Source organism: Lucilia cuprina, chromosome 5, assembly GCF_022045245.1.
Source record: "Lucilia cuprina isolate Lc7/37 chromosome 5, ASM2204524v1, whole genome shotgun sequence".
NCBI classification, from domain to species: Eukaryota; Metazoa; Arthropoda; class Insecta; order Diptera; family Calliphoridae; genus Lucilia; species Lucilia cuprina.
The window spans coordinates 63,989,599-64,013,455 of NC_060953.1; the positions used below are offsets into that span (position 1 = coordinate 63,989,599).

The 23,857-nt window shown below is 27.5% G+C and overlaps 1 protein-coding gene across 3 annotated transcripts in view; it reads left to right on the forward strand.

Moving 5' to 3' along the window:
- The window catches only part of LOC111682737 (breast cancer anti-estrogen resistance protein 1), a 79,739-nt gene that overhangs the window by 11,684 nt on the left and 44,198 nt on the right, over window positions 1–23,857 (forward strand). Inside the window, exons 1-2 of one of the 3 annotated variants that reach the window (XM_046951197.1) lie at window positions 16,940–17,090; window positions 17,793–17,988. The exons of 1 other annotated variant lie outside the window; for it this stretch is intronic. In XM_046951197.1, coding sequence (XP_046807153.1) covers window positions 17,911–17,988 — 78 coding nt within the window. In that variant the 5' untranslated portion in view covers window positions 16,940–17,090; window positions 17,793–17,910. Of the gene's footprint in view, window positions 1–16,933; window positions 17,989–23,857 lie in introns of those variants that run through there. One more of the 3 variants, XM_046951196.1, reaches the window with a different exon arrangement.

The window sequence follows — 23,857 nt, forward strand, 5'->3', positions numbered from 1 at the left end:
ACTAGAACAGAACTAGAACAGAACTAGAACATAACTAGAACAGAACTAGAACAAAACTAGAACAGAACTAGAACAGAACTAGAACAGAACTAGAACAGAACTAGAACAAAACTAGAACAGAACCAGAACCAGAACAGAACTAGAACAGAACTAGAACAATACTAGAACAGAACTAGAACAGAACTAGAACAGAACTAGAACAGAACTAGAACAGAACAAGAACAGAACTAGAACAAAACTAAAACAGAACTAGAACAGAACTAAAACAGAACTAGAACAGAACTAGAACAGAACTAAAACAGAACTAGAACAAAACTAGAACAGAACTAGAACAGAACTAGAACTGAACTAGAAATGAACTAGAACTGAACTAGAGCAGAACAAGAACAGAACTAGAACAGAACTAGAACAGAACTAGAACAGAACTAGAACAGAACTAGAACAGAACTAGAACAGAACTAGAACAGAACTAGAACAGAACTAGAACAGAACTAGAACAGAACTAGAACAGAACTAGAACAGAACTAGAACAGAACTAGAACTAGAACAGAACTAGAACAGAACTAGAACAGAACTAGAACAGAACTAGAACTAGAACAGAACTAGAACAGAACTAGAACAGAACTAGAACAGAACTAGAACAGAACTAGAACAGAACTAGAACAGAACTAGAACTAGAACTGAACTAGAACTGAACTAGAGCAGAACTAGAACTGAACTAGAACTGAATTAGAACTAGAACTGAACTAGAGCAGAACTAGAACAGAACTAGAACAGAACTAGAACAGAACTAATATTAGTAATGGAGTTTGCATAATTGGATGGATAATGATTAAACGAATTGGGTAAATATAAAAATTCATAATTCATGAAATGTGTAGGGAAGAAAAAACCTAGAGTAGGATATTTTAAGTTTCATTTCACTTTTATAACAAGAAATTATTTTATCGAAATTATAACAAAAATTTCACAATTTTATATTTACAAATGTAGAGTAAATTAAAAAATCAAAACAATTCATCATTATAAGTTAACTAAATATCATTACCAACATCATTACTCCTATGAACAGCAACACAAAATTGAAAAAAAAAATGTTGAACACGATTTTGTTGTGAGAATGTTTTAATTGTATTTTTTCCGTAATCGAATCTTCGCATATAATGATCATTATTGAAATGGTAATGATGTTTATGATGTCTACTGATGATGCAACAAATGTAATTGAAACATTTTTACTTTTGCAGTATTACTTTTAAATGCAACATTTACTTACCACTTCAACACAATTTTCAATTTATCTATTTTTAAATGTGTGTTGTTAGTAGTATTCTTTACTGTTTCATCGTCTTTATACGAATATATCGTCTAAATTGTGCTGAAAATACAACTGATGGTTGTTGTCATCATCATCATCATCAACATTATAGTCGTCGGTTGTTTAAATTTTGAAATACCATGTGGTTTTGAAATTTTATCTTTCCAATTCGTACAACAACCAACAGCAACTACAAACAAACATCTAACCATAAATAGATTTACTATGTGGATTGTTGCAGTTTGCGGGTTCGTTAGTTTGCTGAGGTAGTGGTTGTTGGTGGGTTGCTGAAGTGATTGTTTATTTTAAAGAAATTTATATATTTACAGTTATTTAATTGATTTTGAAAAAATTTATTTTTTTCATTTAATACATTTGGTAATTTCAATAAAAATAACAATAGTTTGTTTTGGATCCGATTACAATTTATTTGTTCAGATTGCATTTTCGTTAAATTATTCCTTTTTGAAAATCATTAAAAAAACTTGATACTAACGACCCCATTACAAACTGCTTGTCCTATTAAGTATTATTATTAAAAAAGAACTACATTGTTGTTAAATTGAATATAAACCAAATTTATTAAAAGAAATCAACCTTGACCAACCTATTTTCAGAATTATTTTTAACCATTTCAAAAATAAAAACATATTACATAATAAGTTAGTAAATGTGTTAATATTTGACATTTCCAAAGTGCAGCACACTTGTATAATTTTTAAAAAGAAATTTCCTAATAATGATTTGTTTTCCTTATCTGAGGTGTTGCTCACATTTGTGAAATTGTTAAAAACAACGCATTTTTACACAATTTAACCGCAATCATCTACATACATATGTAGGTTTTTATTGTAAGTTTGTGGTAAATATTGGAAAGTTTAAATTGAAAAACAATGTATTCTGTACATCATTTACCAATCACACACCCATCATTTCTACTCTAAATAAGTAATGAAATAAATATTAAAAAAAACATTTGCAGTTTATGCTAAAATATTGGGTTAGATTAAAAGTAATTTCTTTAAAACTGTTACACAAATTTTTGAGTCAAATTATTATTATTGAAATTTTTTGTGTTAATATTATGCAACTTTTATATTTAGAACTGAACTAGAACCGAACTAGAACTGAACTAGAAATGAACTAGAACTGAACTAGAACTGAACTAGAACTGAACTAGAACTGAACTAGAACTGAACTAGAACTGAACTAGAACTGAACTAGAACTGAACTAGAACTGAACTAGAACTGAACTAGAACTGAACTAGAACTGAACTAGAACTGAACTAGAACTGAACTAGAACTGAACTAGAACTGAACTAGAACTGAACTAGAACTGAACTAGAACTGAAGATAAATACAGAAATAACTATATCACAAAACCAATACTGGAGAGATGTATTTACTGAAGTAAGCTTATGAAAAGCAACCATACATACTCTCATATGTAAATCAATCTTGAAATTTGAGAATTTTATAAATAAAAATTAAACCAACAACAGCTACAAAGCAATGAAACAAAAAAACAGTAGCTGCCACAAAACTGACAGCAGCAAAAACAACTACAAATATGAATTCGCAAAAAAAGAGTAAATAACGTGTAAAAATGTTAAATTTTTGCATCCGGCATACGTTTTTCATTAACATTTATATGTAAAATATCACAACAACAACTTAAAAAAAAAAACAAAGAGCAACATACAACCTCAGATCAGTTGCTAATAGGAATATCGAGGCTTACAAATTTTCTGTTATGTTTGGTTATATGATATTTTTGTTTTAAATAAAATATATTTTTTTAGCTTAATTTGATTCTTTTAAGAATGTTTGAAGAGAGAGAAGAATAAAAGTAACTGAGATTTTTAAGACAGTAGTTGAAAATTTTGTTCTTTTTCTGTCCTAAGGTTTTATTTTGTTTGTTTTTTTGGGGAGTTAATACTTCGGTCAATTGTTAGCGAGTCAGCAAATTAATAATGTCATTAACCTAAAAGCCATACTTAACAGGGTATAAGTAAGTATTCAAAAGAAATGTTTAAAAGAAACCTTTTCTTTAAAGGTGTCAAGATTTAGGAAGTACTTATAAACACTTGTTGACATCTTAAGGCTACTTAATGGAAAGTTATAAGATTTTTTTGGTTTCAGAGTTTGTTGTATCAATAGTATTTTGAGAAGAATATTTTAAACAAGCTGTGCTCAGAGGAAAAAGTTTTGGTCTGGAAACTATATTTGATAAATGAATTAAACATTTAAGTAATGAAGGAAGATGTTGCTTTTTATCCCTTTAGTTAATTTAGTTAATATCTAAGATACCACTTAGATATTAACTAAAGAAGTTCTCATGCAAAATAAGATAAATTAAATAATTTATTATTATCATATGATTATTGTACAAAATTTTAATAGGATAATTACTCAGTTTATTTTGTTTTGCAAATTCATTTTATTCTTGTATATCTTTCAAATCTGTAGATTTGTTTTAGTATTATATTTTATCTTATATCTTAAGGCTTAAATATTTCTTTGATAAATCTTAATTTTTAACACATTTTTTATGACATTATGTTTTAACAAATAAAATTATTAACTTAATATTTTTATATTCTTTGGATAGTAAACTGAAAGTGTTAAAATATTATCTGTTATCATTTTAAAATGGAAAAAATTCGATAATTATTCCAAAATTTGTTTAACATTTTCTAAAAAGGAATAAAAGATATTTTGTTCACACTTAAGCGTTAGAGATATTCCATGTAATATACAATTTTTAACCCTTTAACGGACTATAGACTTTTTCTATAATCAAGATAATAGATTTTTCTATAGTCCAGCCTTCAAAAAAAAAAAAAAAAAACGTCAAAGAGATTAAGACTATAGACTTTTCTATAATATAGAACTGAACTAAAACTGAACTAGAACTGAACTAAAATTGAACTAAAATTGAACTAGAACTGAAATAGAACTGAACTAGAACTGAACTAGAACTGAACTAGAACTGAACTAGAACTGAACTAGAACTGAACTAGAACTGAACTAGAACTGAACTAGAACTGAACTAGAACTGAACTAGAACTGAACTAGAACTGAACTAGAACTGAACTAGAACTGAACTAGAACTGAACTAGAACTGAACTAGAACTGAACTAGAACTAAACTAGAACTGAACTAGAACTAAACTAGAACTGAATTAGAACTGAATTAGAACTGAACTAGAACTGAACTAGAACTGAACTAGAACTGAACTAGAACTGAGCTAAACTATTCTATAGTTAAGACTATAGAATAATGTATAGTGCAGACTCTTCACAATTGTATAATCCAGACTGTAGACTTTCCTATAGTCCAGACTATTAAACGTTGTATACTCCAGACTATATATCGTTTGAACTTCCAGAATATAGCCTAGTCTAAACTATAGTCGAAACTATAGAATAATCTATAGTCTTGACTATGGTTTTAACTATAGAACAGTCTATAGTCTATACTATATAGACTGTTCTATAATCCGGACTGTATTTCTAATAGTCTGGATTAATCCTATGGTCCAGACTTTAGACTGTATATAGTTTAGACTATAGACTCTTTTATACTATTTTATAGTCCAGGGGATAATTGTTAAAAACCCAACTGTTGAAAATAAATATAATATAAATTTTTATTACTTTTTTTCATGCTGAGAGGGGTTAATAAATATTTGAATTGGAAATATCACTCATAAGCTCAAATTTCATTAGATTTTAATTTAAAGATATTTACATTTTCGATATAATATAAACAAAATCAAGGGCATTAAATATAAAAGAAAGATATTTATGAAGTTTAAAATTTTAATATTCAATATTTATTTTTCACATAAAAACCCCCAAAGAAAAGGGGGAAAGTAGAAACGATAAATCACAATAGAGACTTAAGAAAGAATGAAAAATCAAACTAATTGATTAGCATTTCAAATTTCTCGAAATAAATTTTTACACTGGGAATTGATTTTATATAAAAATTCGTATAAGAAAAGAAAAAGAACATTAATAAAATTTCAAGTGGAAACAATTTACATTTCAAATCAAAGTCATTAATATTGAAAAAAGGGATTTATTTTTGAAATGGTTTGATTTGGTGGAAAAATTCCACATATAATATTTTTTGGTTTGGATTTTTCAAACTATAACACTTTTGTTTTGAAATTCTTTAACAGTTTTTAGAGTAAAAATTCTTAAGATTTTCGTTTTTTCCTAGAATAGGTTGGGAAAAAGAAACACAAAAGAAAAGTGGAAAAAAAAATTATTCATTTAAATCTTAATTTCAAGTATTTTTATATGAATTCTTAACCCCAGCCTCATCAATTAAATAACGTAAAAGAAAAAAAAATCACACCATGTGTTGTTGGTGAGCTGTGGTATTGAAATCTTTCTTAATGATTTTTCATACCTAATTAGTAAAATGTGTATAATTCTTTTTCTCTGTAGCATCGACATACTTTCACTTAAACAAATACAATTTAAATCACAAGGGCCTCTAATGCTCTGACCATTTTCCTTGACAAAGAATAACAAGGGGCTGACTGCCGGTTTTTCTAAATGACTGTGAGGTTTTAGTTACTTGATTATATGAAACACAAGCGTGACGCTTAAGCCACTAAAGTGAACATTGAACGAGCAAGATGAGTATACTTTTCATGTACTTATTTGTTGGGGATTTGTCTTTATTGTCTATACAAAAACAATGACTTGTTGTATTCATCAATCGATGAATGAAAATATTTCTTTGGCTAGAAAAAACCAAAAAAAAAAAAAAAAAAATAAGCTGATCCTTAAACTACTTAAAAGGGCACATGCGTCTCTAATTTACTCAAGTTGTACTCGCACTACAACTACTACTGTTTACTTATTTGTGAATTCCTTTTCTTCGAAAAGAAGAGAAAAACCCATAACATTTCCATTCATAAATTCTTTATTATTCTTTCAATTTTACTCCTCGTAAATCACATTAGAGGAGGCCTTATTTGTATGTTTGAAGACTAAAGGCGGTTCATTTGTTTTGAAAAGTATGAATGAATAAATGGACGATTGACAGAAAGGTTTGACAAAATAACAAAATCGTTAACAATTTCCTGGTATCTTTCAGTGGGGGGTGTATAGTTTGGAATTTTTGTTTTAAATATGTTTACGTCTTTTTTTTGGATAAATATTTTGTCGGTTTAGTTCAATGTTTTCTTTTAGTGTTTCAATATTATTTTTATTTGAATATTTTCAGAAATTTCTTTATAAATATTTATTTTAAATATCATGTGAAATTCTGTCTTATTCATAAACATTTGTCAAAGCTTTATATACGTTTGATTGAGAGTTTATGAGTTTAGTCTTATACCCATCATGTATAAGAGTGGGCCAAGTTTACTCTTTTAAAGGATATATTTTATATAATAGATTCTAATGTTTGCTTCTAATATTAATATGTGTAGAATTTGCTCTTGATCATGCCATACGATCAGACAGATCTATTTTTTGATTAAGCATTATTTATATATTCTGTTTTAGAAGTTCCTAAGATTAACGATCGATTTTTATATAATATATAAAAAACTTCCAAAACGTCTGTAAAATCTTAAATAATTAGTTTATAGCCTCTAAATTTGTATAGAATATGGACTAGTCTAATGTCTAGTCTTCAGTCGATATTCTTTATTATAGTTAAATCTATAGTCTGGACTATATTCTAGTATATATGTTAAGAATAAAGACTTTAGTTTGTACTAGGGTAAAGTCTATATAATAGACTATAGTAAAGTGTAGATCCTGAAATATAGTCCATGATTAATCACATTTTCTATCATGAATGAACTTTAATATATAATACACAAAATCGGCTGTAGATTCTTCAACAGTTTGAATAATAACCTCGACTTATGATAAAATAATATACGGGTTATAGTTAAATGGGTTCTAGTCAATAGCCGGGATTTTATTCCAGACCATAGTATGGATGATGGTCTAGTAGAAATATTGGACTATAGTTGTACCCTATACCACTTTAGTGAAAGAGGGTATATTGGTGTTTGTGCTGATGTATGTAATGCATTGAAATATTGGTTCTATACCCACTCTAAAGTATACCAATCGGCTCAGAAAAATTTTCTAAATCCATGTAAACCTTTTCAGTTTGCAAACCTTTCTTTTGGTTCATTTTGAAAATGGTTAAAATCGGTTCATTATTTCACCTTGTCCACCATACCCCCATACACATGGCTTGTCTGGACTATATCTAAACTAAACTTAACTAAAGTTTTAAATTAAGACTTTAGTTTGAAGTCTATAGTTTTCAAACTGTGTAAATGTAATCTGTAATTAGGACAAGTTTCTAGTCTATAATGTGGACTAGAGTCTAGTCAATGGTAAAAGTATTTCTGTAGTCTGAAGTCCAGACTCTGGACAATAGTTCAGTCAATAGTCGATGCCATAGTTCGTATGATGGTTTTAAGTTAAGTCTTTAGTTTGGGCTACGTTGAAGTTAGTTTATAAACTGGACTGTAGTGAAATCTATTGTTTGAATATGAAGAATTAGTGACAAACTAGTAAATATTTAAATCTTACAGTCTGAAGTATATTCTAGATAATGGTCTGGTCTATTCTTAGGACTGAAGTTTAAACTATAGTCTTGATGGCATATAGTTTATTGTCTGGACTATATCTAGTTTCGTAGCCCGCCTATATTTCAATCTAAAGTTTAGAGTTTAGCATTTAGTTTGGCCTATGGTGAAGTCTGTACTTTATAAACTGGACTATAGCGTAGATTATAGTCTAAACAAGTTTCTAGTTTACAAACTAGACTAAAGTCTAGAGAATGGTAGTAGAATTTAAATAAATATCCTATATCTAGACTATCTTAGCCTAGACTACAGGCTATAGTGGGGGTCTCTAGTAAAGTATTTGGACTAAAATTAGTCTAGAGTTTTGACTATGCATAGTTTATTGTCTGGACTATATCTAGTTCATTAGCTTGACTATATTCCAATCTAAAGATTTTAGTTTGGTCTTTAGTTGGGGCTATCCAATCTGAACAAGAGTCCAGTCGACAGTAGTAAAACTAGTGGCAAAATAATACTTGGAAATGACTTATGCTTACTCGAAAACTTATTTTCTAAGATTATTACATACCTTCCACATTACTTAGAAGAAGTCTAGTAATGACTCCTAAATATTTGTTTCTCAATTTGATTTACACAGAAACAGAAACATTTTATATTTTTGTTTGAAAACTATAAGATGGACTTATTAGCAAGCAACCATAGTAAGTACTTATTTCACTTCCTATTTGTAAGTGTCTGCAATGTCATAATTGTATTAAAATAATGACTTAAAAATCTTAAGTTAAAATGATAATGTGTAATTAATGTTTTTGGCAAAAAGTTTGTTTGACAGCAAATCCTTCATACAACTTGATACTACATACTATAGCGTATTACACAATAAAACTCTACAAAAACATTGTTGTTCTCATTATATGACTGTTTAATTATTACATTTTATTACACGTTTAAAATTTTCTTTTTTTTGCAAAAAAGTAAATAGAGGAAGTTTATTTAAAAAGAAAAAAAGTTTAAACAAAAATTCATCAACACACTTGTGTAAATTAAATGACTTGTTTTCTTTTTTTTTAATTTTAACATCATTTCTTTTTGTTGGCGTGTGTTTTCAAAATACAAATACATACATATGTATGTATGTAATTAGGTTTTTATGTAAATTTTGAATTTCTTCTTCATTTTTAACGACAAAATATACCAATTACCATTTTAAATGTAGATGTCAATTTTCTAACAAGTTATAATGTTACTTGCTACCCTTAGAATTTTTAACAACAAATTATCATCCACCATTAAACAAATAGTAATGTTTCACTTCATTTGCTGATGAACAAAGACGTTGGAAATTTGCAAAGTCACGTGACCATCATCATCATCGTCAGTTTCATTCATTCATTCATTCATTTATTTATATATTTCACTTTTATAGAATCAATATTTTTATATACGAAACCGATCCAAAACAAGCCCAGTCAGTGGCAACCACCCGCAAAAAGGGGGGAGAAAAACAAAAACAAACACCACAACCAATAATTTAACAGTCACCACATGTTGAAATTTTGTTTCAAATTTATTTTTTCGCACCCGCAGTAGTGTGAGAGGTTTTCATAATCGCGCTAGTAGTGGGTTGAGGGCTCGTTTTTGAATTTAAATTAAAAAAAATTTTTAAATTGAATTAAAAGAAAGAAAAAAGAACTTGTAACCATTAAACAAAAATTTATGATTATCTTGGTATTAATTAAGGAAATGCTAACTAAATAAAGTTGTTAAAAACCAAGAGAATTATGAGGGTGTTTTGTGTCGTCTTCTTTAATTTTTGGACTTTTACTGGAAATTATTTTAAATCCTTTAAGATTATTTTATGTTTGGGATTATAGCATTATATGCACAAATGTATGCCATTGTTCACTGTTCGCTGTGTGTACGTGTCATAATATATTTGTAGTTGGGATTAAAATGTTTATGCATCTTATTGTTTTATGCTACGACTGAGACACATGTGGACATGCAATTATTCTGAAAAGTGTTAATTTGTTTGAATGGTATGGCTAACAAATGTTTAAGGATTCAAATTGATTTTTATGTATTTTGTTTAATATTCTCTTCTAAATGAATAATATTAGAATGCTAAGCCGACTGTAGTATTTAACCCCCTGTGTCTATCGTACATGTTTACTTCATTCACAAAATTAAGTTTGCAGATATGTAACACTGTAGGTAATATTTCAACTTTTTAAATAATACAGAATGGAGGTGAAACGCTTAATTATTACTTGAGATGAGAACTTAAATCTGAACTGAAAATAAAAATATGTTTTCTATCTATCTATCTATCTATCTATCTATCTATCTATCTATCTATCTATCTATCTATCTATCTATCTATCTATCTATCTATCTATCTATCTATCTATCTATCTATCTATCTATCTATCTATCTATCTATCTATCTATCTATCTATCTATCTATCTATCTATCTATCTATCTATCTATCTATCTATCTATCTATCTATCTATCTATCTATCTATCTATCTATCTATCTATCTATCTATCTATCTATCTAACTAACTTTTTAATAGACTTTTCCTCTCCACTCATGGTAACTGATCTCAATAATATAATTTAGTTTAATATGATTTTTCTTAATAGTTAACGAATTTACTCAAAATTTTGTTTTTTAACTAAGACCTCATTAAGTCAACAATTAAAACAAATTATATTAACCTGGCGCCATTAATAGTAATTTTAAGATTAATTATCATACAAATTACAGGCACATTAGTTGAGCTGATTAAAAACAAATAAAATTTTTAATAATTTATTTATTTTTTACATATTAAGCTAACAACTAAATCAATAATGATTTTTTTAAAAAAAATGCTACAGCTCGAAAAAGTGTGGGGGAGTAACGAATAAAAAATTGACTTTAAACGAAAATGCCTCTAAAAAATAATGACGTTAAAATATTTAAACTACACATCAAAACCACAAAATTTGAATTTTTTATAATTTTATGAGTTTATATTAGATTTAAATTGATTTAGAAAAAAATATTTTTTTTGAAATTAATTGATTTTCTAAAGAATTAAGAGATCAACACATTTATTAGAAAGGTGGGTGTTAAAAAGTTAGATAAAGCAAACAACAATTATATTTCTTTTTGTATAATGTAACCAATATTTGTTATAACATGTCAATGTCAAAAGTCAAACTTGCTTAACAGATTGATGAAAAGATCAATAAGATCAAGGGAAGGGTTTCCTTGTTTCTTTTTGGGGTTTCTTGTTGTAAGAAAGAAATATAGAAAGTAAATAATACAAGAAGGAAAGTAACAAGTATTTTATGATAAACCTAAATCCATAATAAATAATAAAAAAGTCAACAAAAGGAGTGTCGTTTTTTTGTGGTTGGAAATCATACTTGTTTGCCAGTTTGAAATGTATTTTGTTTTCTTCTTGCAACAATGAAATATTTAATTTTTTGTGACTTCTTACTTCCCTTTTCTTAAAACCTTAAATAGTTAAATAAAGAAAGGTGATTTTTATTGTTCCCAGTTGTTGATATTCATACATAGCTGGCATATCAAATGTCAAAAATTTAAATATTTGGGGTATTTTTTGTGAATAGTTTTATTTACTTTAATAGACAGACATAGACAGACGCATTTAATTATAATTGGTAGTTAAAAAACCACTAAACCTGTGGATTTTGTTAGAAATTTGTTTGTAAATAATCGTATGATTCATTTAAAATTACTACGAACTAATTAAAATAGGTAGAAATCACCTGCTTTTATTATTTATGCAAATATTGTAGCTTTTGTAGTGGGTTTTAGGTTGTTTTTTTTTTAGATAATTGATAAGAAATGCAAATAGTAGGTTTTGGTTTTTTATCGCGATATACTTAAACTGACAATATGTTACACATATAAAATAAAATGTGATTTAAGTAAGATTTGTCAATTTATTTAGTATATTTTCAGCGTTAATTTTCAATTATTTCTTTTTATTATTAAGAATTTTATATTGATTTTTGTAATATTTTTAAAATTTTTCAATATTACATCATATTGAATCGTAGGTATGGGCGTTTAGGTAATAGATAGATAGATAGATAGATAGATAGATAGATAGATAGATAGATAGATAGATAGATAGATAGATAGATAGATAGATAGATAGATAGATAGATAGATAGATAGTCGCGATAAAAAACCAAAACCTACTATTTGCATTTCTTATCAATTATCTAAAAAAAAAACAACCTAAAACCCACTACAAAAGCTACAATATTTGCATAAATAATAAAAGCAGGTGATTTCTACCTATTTTAATTAGTTCGTAGTAATTTTAAATGAATCATACGATTATTTACAAACAAATTTCTAACAAAATCCACAGGTTTAGTGGTTTTTTAACTACCAATTATAATTAAATGCGTCTGTCTATGTCTGTCTATTAAAGTAAATAAAACTATTCACAAAAAATACCCCAAATATTTAAATTTTTGACATTTGATATGCCAGCTATGTATGAATATCAACAACTGGGAACAATAAAAATCACCTTTCTTTATTTAACTATTTAAGGTTTTAAGAAAAGGGAAGTAAGAAGTCACAAAAATTAAATATTTCATTGTTGCAAGAAGAAAACAAAATACATTTCAAACTGGCAAACAAGTATATGATTTCCAACCACAAAAAAAACGACACTCCTTTTGTTGACTTTTTTATTATTTATTATGGATTTAGGTTTATCATAAAATACTTGTTACTTTCCTTCTTGTATTATTTACTTTCTATATTTCTTTCTTACAACAAGAAACCCCAAAAAGAAACAAGGAAACCCTTCCCTTGATCTTATTGATCTTTTCATCAATCTGTTAAGCAAGTTTGACTTTTGACATTGACATGTTATAACAAATATTGGTTACATTATACAAAAAGAAATATAATTGTTGTTTGCTTTATCTAACTTTTTAACACCCACCTTTCTAATAAATGTGTTGATCTCTTAATTCTTTAGAAAATCAATTAATTTCAAAAAAAATATTTTTTTCTAAATCAATTTAAATCTAATATAAACTCATAAAATTATAAAAAATTCAAATTTTGTGGTTTTGATGTGTAGTTTAAATATTTTAACGTCATTATTTTTTAGAGGCATTTTCGTTTAAAGTCAATTTTTTATTCGTTACTCCCCCACACTTTTTCGAGCTGTAGCATTTTTTTTAAAAAAATCATTATTGATTTAGTTGTTAGCTTAATATGTAAAAAATAAATAAATTATTAAAAATTTTATTTGTTTTTAATCAGCTCAACTAATGTGCCTGTAATTTGTATGATAATTAATCTTAAAATTACTATTAATGGCGCCAGGTTAATATAATTTGTTTTAATTGTTGACTTAATGAGGTCTTAGTTAAAAAACAAAATTTTGAGTAAATTCGTTAACTATTAAGAAAAATCATATTAAACTAAATTATATTATTGAGATCAGTTACCATGAGTGGAGAGGAAAAGTCTATTAAAAAGTTAGTTAGATAGATAGATAGATAGATAGATAGATAGATAGATAGATAGATAGATAGATAGATAGATAGATAGATAGATAGATAGATAGATAGATAGATAGATAGATAGATAGATAGATAGATAGATAGATAGATAGATAGATAGATAGATAGATAGATAGATAGATAGATAGATAGATAGATAGATTGATAGATAAATAGATAGATAAATAGATAGATAGATAGATAGATAGATAGATAGATAGATAGATAGATAGATAGATAGATAGATTGATAGATAAATAGATAGATAAATAGATAGATAGATAGATAGATAGATAGATAGATAGATAGATAGATAGATAGATAGATGGATATAAAGATATATAGATAGATAGATAGATAGATAGATAGATAGATAGATAGATAGATAGATATAGATAGATAGATAGATAGATAGATAGATAGATAGATAGATAGATAGATAGATAGATAGATAGATAGATAGATAGATAGATAGATAGATAGATAGATAGATAAATAGATAGATAAATAGATAAATTGATAGAAAGATAAGTAGATAAATAAATAGATAGATGATAGATAGATAAGGAGTGAGATCGAAAAATTCTTAACACACGTTTTTCATTACATTTTTCAACCAAAGTATTATTAGATTTTTTTTTGATCAAGTTACCTTTGAAAAACATGTCAGTTATTATGTGTAATGTCAATTATATTAATTTTTTGTTAATCTGATTAAAATGAGTGACCAGAAAAAAGTGCGTACTGAAATTATAAAAGTTGGCCAAGCATACAAAGGTCTGCCGTCAAACTGTTTCCAATGTTATTAAACAGTACCGGGAGAACTTGTCAGTTGATAGAAAACCTGGTTCAGGTAGAAGGAATGGTCCACATGATGTTTCTAAAGCCAAAAAATAGAACGCATTTTCAAAAGAGCTCCCAACACATCCGGTAGGAAAGCAGCTCGGTTAGCTCAGTGCTCGGACTATTTGGTACGAAAAGTTAAAGCTAATGCAGGTTTAAAAACATACAAGGCTCAAAAAGTTCCTGACAGGAATGCTGCTAAAAATTTAGAGGCCAAAAACAGAGCACGGAAATTGAAGTCAAGTTTTATAAAAAAAATATTCTTGCTGCATAATGGATGACGAAAAGTTTTATGTTGCTGATGCTCGAGGGAATGTTGAAGAAAAGTTTAGGACCCAAAAGCAGACAAAATTTCCCAGAAATTTCTTGGTATGGCAAGCAATATGCAGTTGCGGCAAAAGAAGCCAATCATTTGTTACAACGGGCTCTATAAATACCGAAATTTACATCAAGGAATGTTTACAAAAAAGGCTGCTTCCATTCATAAGACTTCATAATGTGTCCACTTATTTTTGGCCTGACTTGGCATCCTGTCACTATGGTAAACAAGCCCTTGAGTGGTACAAGAACAATAATGTGGTATTTGTACCAAGAGAGGCAAATCCTCCAAACTGCCCGGAGCTAAGGCCAGTGGAGAGATATTGGGCTCTTGTTAAAAGAGAATGGAAGAGTACAAAAAAGGTGTCCAAAAGTGTGGTAGATTTTAAACGGAGATGGACTACATGTTCGAGCAAAGTGACAGAAAGCTCTATAAAAACGTTAATGGAAGGGTTTCCGAAAAGGGTTCAAAATTTTATCACTAGTGATTAAAACTATAAAAATATTTTTTTTTGTAAATTATAATAATAATTTGAATCAAATAAAAAAATAAAGCTGTAAGTTTAGTGGTTTCTTTTTTATAAACATATATGTATGTTAAGAATTTTTCGATCTCACTCCTTAGATAGATAGATAGATAGATAGATAGATAGATAGATAGATAGATAGATAGATAGATAGATAGATAGATAGATAGATAGATAGATAGATAAATAGATAGATAGATAGATAGATAGATAGATAGATAGATAGATAGATAGATAGATAGATAGATAGATAGATAGATAGATAGATAGATAGATAGATAGATAGATAGATAGATAGATAGATAGGTAGGTAGGTAGGTAGGTAGGTAGGTAGTTAAATAGATGTGAAAACGAAAACAGTTAAACTTAATTCTTCTGAATTCTGAATTGTCCAAGTTAATAAGAATCCCCTGTAAACTGTCCCATACCAACAAATTTAATTTTTTAAAATATCTTCAATATTTTCCAACTATTACGTAGATAAACCATATTTTTATAAAAATTTTGTTACACTGCCAAAAATCACAAATAAAATATATGAAAGCGAGAAAAACTCAAAAAAGATTATCTATAAAAATAAAATAAATTTAGTTGTAACACATAAAAATAAATTTGTCATGGGAAAATATTGTGGGATTTTAATTTCGCAGATTATTAACAGCACGGAAATACACCTTGAGATTTTATTGAACTTTTCAGAGATCTAAAGAAAAAGTAGGCAGACAATAAAAATATAAAGATTTTCTTTAATAGAGGAAAATTTTGGCAATAAAAATTAATTTTATTAATATATTAAAATAAGGATTTTCCTACTTTATTTTAACTTTTACTGGTCTATATAAATATTTGTTAATGGCAGGTAAGTGTAGAGTGAGCGAGAGAGCGTCAAGTGAGCTCTTTGATAAATTTTATTTGTGTGTGTGAGATAACGTACTTGTAAAAGCAAGAAATTGTTCTGGCACTCGGGATAAACCCGTTATAAAAGGTAAAGGAAGTTTTATTAAACAAATTTGTTATAACTGGCTTATTTTATGGAAAACTATAGATAAGAATTTCCTTATAGACTCAACAATACACCAGAGTAAACTTTTCTAAAGAATTTAGATTTATAATTTTGCTTATAACATGGTTTAAACTAAATAATTGTTTAGTTATATCCTTAGGAATCTGTGGGGTCTTTTGTAGTCGGTTTACTTAAAGTATTTTTAATCAGTGTGAAGAATAAAGTATCTGAATCTCAAGATATTTGACAATAATAAAGAATGTGTGTTTATAGTTTCCTTGTGCTCTCCGCATACGAACGGATTCTGTAGAACGTAGGAGAGAATCCGTTCTATTCGTCAATTTTGTAAAGTTCTACTTCGTCTCATTATCTTTGGGGCCCAATCCATCATTCCATTACTTCAAGCGATCGTATATCGTTCTTATTGCCTTCCAATCCCCTATAAAATTAAGTTTTTGTAAAAGTTGGGTAAGGTTTCTATAGGGTTTCTTTCGAAAATCCAATTTAATGGAAAAGTGTGAAGTTAAGGAATCAAGGCAGCTCAATTATTTCAATAAGTGTGTCTTTAGTCTCTGGGTTTGACTTTTTAAAATCAACTAAAAGATTACAAATTTCTTTACACACAACATTTCTTCCGCATAAGGTTGGTCACCCCACTAGCAACATGTTGCTAGCATCATATCTCAACATTAAACACATTCTTGCTTACACAAACACTCTCAATGTATCACAACATTTCACACCGAAACAAAACAAAAACAAACACAGTAAACAAATTGTATCTTCAAAATGAAAATTAGTTCCACGAGATACTTGCTGCGTTGCGGTACGTTTAACGAAGTACTAGCGGAATTTCAAAATTTTTATATGAATTTAAAATTTCTATAAAACTTCTGTCGTTAAGAAACGACGTAAAAGAGTTAAAAAAAAAACGAATAAATATTTTGTACGTAAAACACGGTTTAAACAGCAAAAACGAATAGAAAATGTTTTAAAAAAGAGACAACGACAAACGAACGCATTTATCAAAATAAAAACAAAAATTAGTGCAAAAACAAAAAAGCTTTCTTACGAACAACAATAAGCCAAGTTAATAACATACAATAAATATCTGTTAAAAATTGTTTGTGGTAGTGGTGATTTGCTCAAATTTGGCATTGTTGTTGGAGATTTCTTCTCGAGTTGTTTACCGAATTTTTGTGATTTTTTTTTGTGAATTTTTTGGCAACTTTTTCTGTTTAACTCTGGCTTTTTGATGTGTGAGTGTTTGTGTGTATCTGTGTATTCTGCCAGTTTTTATATTAAACTTGATTTTAGAAAACAAAATAAACAACCCATATAACAACAACAATACAACAAATACATGATTGAAATAAGAAAAAATCACATAAAAAATAAAAAAGTTTAAAAAATAAAGTTTTTTCTTTAGAAAAAAATTAAAAAAAAAAACATGAAATATTAAATTTAAAAAAAATATCATACCATTGAATACCTCTTTTGAAACAAAAAGCTAAAATATTTGAAAAATAAACAACAAAGTATCGAGTTACTTTATTTATATTGTCCTGGATTAAATATATCTAAAGTACTCGATGTTATTTGTGGCGACATAAATAAGAAAAAAAGAAAACATAAAATTTTTTTTTAGAAACATGAGTGTTTAAATTGATAATTTGAGAATATTTCAAAAAAATACAAAAATAATAAAAAAATATTAAAAGAAAATTGTTTGGGTAAAAAAAGAAGATATTAGAATATTTAGCAACATGTTGGATAAATCTAATAACAGTTATTGTGCCATGGATTATGATGTTCCAGTCACTAGACCTACAAAAATTATGAAGGTGGGTTTCTTTTTTTTTTTAATTATAAATTTGTTTTTTAAACAGTTTTTATTTAGTGAAGATCATGTTTCTAATTGATTTTTGTAAAAATATCATAAATTGACTTGAAACACATAAGAAATTTAGTAAAATATTATTAATGTTTATGCACATTTATGTGTTTTAATAAAACTTTTCGAAAACATATAGAAAATGTAGAAAGAAATTTCGTAAAACTAGACCTACAAAAACAACGTAAAATATTAGTAATGTCTACACTGAAAATAATTCATGCTCAACTTTACGAAAAAAGATTTCGTAACTTCTATTTTCCTAATATTTACAAAAATTTCGTGTATAATACGAAATATTTATTTAATAAAACCCTTTTCTATTTTTACGAAAGTACGAAAACCTTTCGTAATATTTTTTTTCTTAAATTTTAGCGAAATTGTTATTAATTATATTATGATTAAATAAATCTACAACATTTTTATAAAATTTAAGAAAAAGTATAATATTATTCTCGAATTATAAAAAAAAAAAATTGAAAATTCGTGTGGAGAATAATTTTGAACTAAAATTAGAAAATTTATTTTAAAATAAACAAAAATGTTTGAATAAATTAATATTTCGTAAACTTTACCATATTTATTCAAAATTCCCTTTTTTCAATTTATGTAAATAAATTTTTTCAAGAATATTTTGCATTATACTAAAATATTTCGTACAATTTCGTATATATTATGAAAGAATTTCGTGGTGCGAAACAACGAACGATTCGTACAATGTACGACATTTTTCGTATATATTAAGCATGGATTTTTATCAGTGTAAGCACATCTTGAGATTTTATGGAATTTTTCGGAAATGTAGGGGGATAATGAAACAATATAGATTTTCTTTAACAAAGGAAAATGTTGGCATTTTTTTTTTTTGAACTGTGAACCAAGAGACCAATGTTATACATTGGTTTTAGCATCCATTGCTGCAGTTGTCCTAAAGTTTGAAACAAATCCAATTTTAAACCATATTTGAGATGTTATTACACAGCGAAGATTCTCTTTAAAAAGGGACCCATAGACCAATATTATAAATTTAATTAAGCATCAAGCTAAACTTAATTCTACACTCTGAATTATTTCCAAGTTTTCGAAATATAGTGTTCTATAACCTATCCAGTTTTTGGTCGTATAACACAGCGAAAACGCATTTATTTATAAGGTTCTATATATCATCTAAAAGTTCAATAGACGACGTTAAAATAAAGGTTAAACCATAGTTATATCATCTCATTTCTTTGACATATCTTAACTTTAAAGAACTATAAATTAAAACTAATTTGATATTTAACGACAAAAATTTGAATTTATCGTAATGTACTATTAGATACAAACTGTAGCAATATGACATCTGAATAGGTCCTTGATTTTGGACCCAGATAATTCTTTACAGCCGCATTAAGGTAATCGAAGATTTGCATTTTTGCAACTGTGACAAAATTCGTTAATGTTGAGACCAAGCTGATGTCAGCCTAGCACCCAGTGTCCACTTATAACTGTCTCGATATATCGCTCTTATTTCAAGGTATAAGTTTTTTACATTAGCTTGGTTCGTCTACATTTGTCCAGATTACTCTAAACACATATGTTAAGTCAGAAGATACTATTTTCTCGGGTAGATTTGCATCTAACATTGGTGCGTGCTTTATTTTAGATTACCTTAAAAAAGTTATCTTGTTTAGCCGGCCTTTAGTCGGACTTACGGGTTTTAAACTCTGACACTTTTGATGTGTCATAATTTGAATGAAAACTATGACGCTTTATCATAGAGTCCATGGACTTTATGGTAATTTCAAAAGTGTCACAATATCAATGAGCAATATGACATAAAGTACATTGTATTTCAAAGAGTTCATTTATCTAAAAAAAGGATGAATTTAACGGAACCGTTAGTTGAAAATTAACTAAGAGTTTAAAAACCCTGCGCCTGGTTGAAGGCCGACTATCCATGGACACTTTTTTGTGTCATAACGCCTATGGACATTATGACATTGGATATTATGATACACCAGTCATTTCAGCCAGACAAAACGGAAGGCATAAATGGTTTCTATGTTCCGTTCTGTGAAGAATCTGGAGCGTAAGCAGCCAGTTGGAAATTATGTTGCCATTGGCAACAACTATTTTTTTACCAACGAAAACTTTGCTTTGAAACGCAAATCATAAATAATTGTTTAAATTTAATGCTGCTGCAAAATGTTCTGCCTCCAAAAAATCGTTATAACTTCCTTGTGATTGCCCCATTTTTAGAAAATTTGGGCTTAGCACTAAGTGGTACTTAAAAATATTTTGTGTTACTGCCTTCACTTAATTATCAATAAATCGTAAGAAAATCCAGATATAAAATGAAATTTGATAAAAATTACTTTTGACAGATTTGAATAGATTTCAATGTGAAAAATCTCGCTTTAAGAAAATATCGACTTAAAGTAGTAAATCTAAAAACAATTTTCCCATTATATTTAAAAGTATTTAACATTGAAAATGGAGTTTTTTTCACACGCAACTCTGCACAGAACTTTTCACAACTCTGCTGACTAAATTTTGATTTCCGTTTAAATGTTTTTCTTATCGTACACACTATGCTTACTAAATGATAATTTCAGGTTTTTAATGACACCTTAAAAAACAAAATAATATTTATACAATGACATATTAAAAAGATAACAAGAAATATATGTATTAAAGAGAAAGAGAATATTTTGCAAAAAAGTAATGTAAATATTGAATTCCAATTCTGGGGAAAAAAGAAACAACTTTAACACAAAACAGTGAATAGCCCTACTATGTATATTAATTGAAATTGTGTATTTAAACAATTTTGTTTAAAACTGATTTCTAAGCAAAGTCCTTTACTTAAAGATAACGGTCATATATTTCAAAATCAAAAACAACAACAATATATTATTCCTTTTCTAACTCTTTCTTTATCTATAGCTCAGCAGAAATTTAAGTATTTTTATAAACAAAACACAACATATAATACAATAAAATGTCTTAAACCCAGATCCAATTACACAATGCTCATCATAAGTTAGAAAACACACATTAAAAACAACAACTAAACTCAAACTATTTGTTAAATAGACAGCTGCTGCTCCAATGTCAGTCAAGCAACAAAATATATTCAGTCAGCCATTGAGCTAGGCAGACAGCCACATACTTCATGGGGATGCAACTCACATTCAAAGACGTTCACATATTCAAAACAAAACAAAAATCTAGAACTCATATGAACAACACCGATCAGCAGCAACATCATCATAATGATAAAAATCCTAATAATAATTATGATGAAAATGTTGTTGTTGTTGCTACTAGTTTGCATTACATAAAATCATAGTCAAGTTACTTAACTATTTACTAGGAAAAGATAATACATTTATGCCTTTTGTTCAGATTTTCCATATTTTTTGCAGTTGTTGCATGTTCGCATATATGCATACACAGATATATCTGTCAAATGTTTTTAAGACCTTCCTATATACATATATACTTTTATATAATATGCAACAATCATAATAGTTTTATCTTAAGATGTTGCAAGAATTTGTAACTAATATAGTCAATGAACATTTTACAAAATTTACTTTGAAGGTCTTCTTTAAGTAGATGATGGGTTTTATAATGGAATGACTATGAGATGGGTTTGATATACATAGAATGCATCATGCATTAATGTTGGTTGCATTTTAAAGAAGATTCAGTCTGCCTTGATTGTTGAGAGCACAATTCAACAATTATTCATAATAGTGGAATGCAGCCTGTGGCAGTTTAGGATGATGGTCAATGATTAATCTTTTTAGTTGATTGACAAAGTCATAAAAAAGGGAAGGTATGCCATGCCACATCATATGACGGAGAGGTTTAGGTTATGTTAGGTAAAATTCATTAACCTCTTATTAATAAAAGAGGTTTGTTTTAGAAATTGTTTATACGAGACCTAATTATGGCGTCGAAACAGATGCTTCTTCTGTGACTAAACTATAAACTTAACTATAGACTAGACTAGACTATAGACTAGACTATAGACTAGTCTATAGACTAGACTATAGACTAGACTATAGACTAGACTATAGACTAGACTATAGACTAGACTATAGACTAGACTATAGACTAGACTATAGACTAGACTATAGACTAGACTATAGACTAGACTATAGACTAGACTATAGACTAGACTATAGACTAGACTATAGACTAGGCTATAGACTAGACTATAGACTAGGCTATAGACTAGACTATATACTAGTCTAGTCTATATACTAGACAAGTCTAGTTTATATAGAATAGTCTATAGACTAGACTACAGAAGACTTGACCAATTCATCCAATATGAAATGCAGGCACCATTTAAATGGTTACATCCCCTTCACAGACGCACTATCACTTACTGAGCACTTCTTGGACAAAACAACTCTGTGTAAGCAAGTTTGATTGTCATAAATGACTTTAAGAGATTCTTAAATTGACAGGTTGTTGCATGCAAATATTTTGTTGTTTTCTGTAGACAAACATTTATAAATCATTTAAATAATAAATGAACATTTAAGAGAGGACACAGAAAAGACAGACAGACTTAAAATCAGGATTAAAATTATAGAAAAGAAAGACTTAAAAGAGTTTAAATTGAATAGATTTTATGTTTTTTTCTTTTTCAATAATAAAACAAATTAATGGCAATTATCAACTTCCTCTTTTAAAGAAATTATTTCAAAACAAAATTGAAAAATTTTCTAACAGTTTTTTATATGTCACTTCATACATGACATGTTGCTTTCAAACAAAATAATCGAAATTAATAAAAAAATGTGCTCAAATTTCAAATGAAACCAATTAAGTTTAATAAAAACAAAAATGAAAGATTAGATGGGTATATTATGTGTTTTTGTTGTCTTTAATTGTCTGAAATTTAGTAGGTAGTAGCTTTTTTATTATATTCTGAAACAGAATTTTTGATAAGACTGCATTTAAGTAAAAACACAGAAAAAAAGAACAAATCTTATCATTTAATAGAAATAAAAAAATAATTGTTCTTTTAGGGAGTAGACTTTCTTTGAAAATTCTTTTTTGGTGTAAGAACTTTGAATTATTGGGCAATAAATTTGTTTTGTGTTTTTGTGTAATTTGAAACTAATTCTTTATAATTTACAATTTTACATAGTTTTATTTTTTGTAATGGTTGCATTTCTTTAATATTATTAGATAAAGTAGAACAAGTATTTGCCGGACAAATAGAATTTAATCAAAATTTTGTTTAATCTCTTAAAGTATTATTTATTTTGTATTTAATTGTCATAATTATGTCATGTTTTTGTTTTTTTGTGTGTTAATTTTTTGTTTAAATTTATTATAAAGCGCCCCTATATTTTTTGTTAGTATTTTTTTATATTTTTTTATTTAATTTAAATAATTAAGTTTTCTTTGTTTTATCTAATTATTCAGTTGTTGCGTTTTTTCTGTTTAATTATTTATTTAATGAGTATTCGTTATTTTCTTTAACAAATATAACGTAAAAGGTTTCTTTAATTAATATTAAACAAAAGAAATTTTAAAAATAAATAATAAATAAATAAATAAATAACCCACCCATATGTGTGAAAAATTATAACGTTACGCTTCTAAAGTTAAATAAAAATATTTTAAAAATATTTCAAGTTAATGGCATAAAAGTGTTAACAAATATTGATCTTGAAGGTGACATTACTTTGGTCACAATATTGCCACAATCATTTTGTAAGAAAAGCAAATTCTTCATGCAGTTTTTATTCAACGTGAAAAGATATCATGAAAAATCAGTATATTTTTATAACTATATATATTTCTAT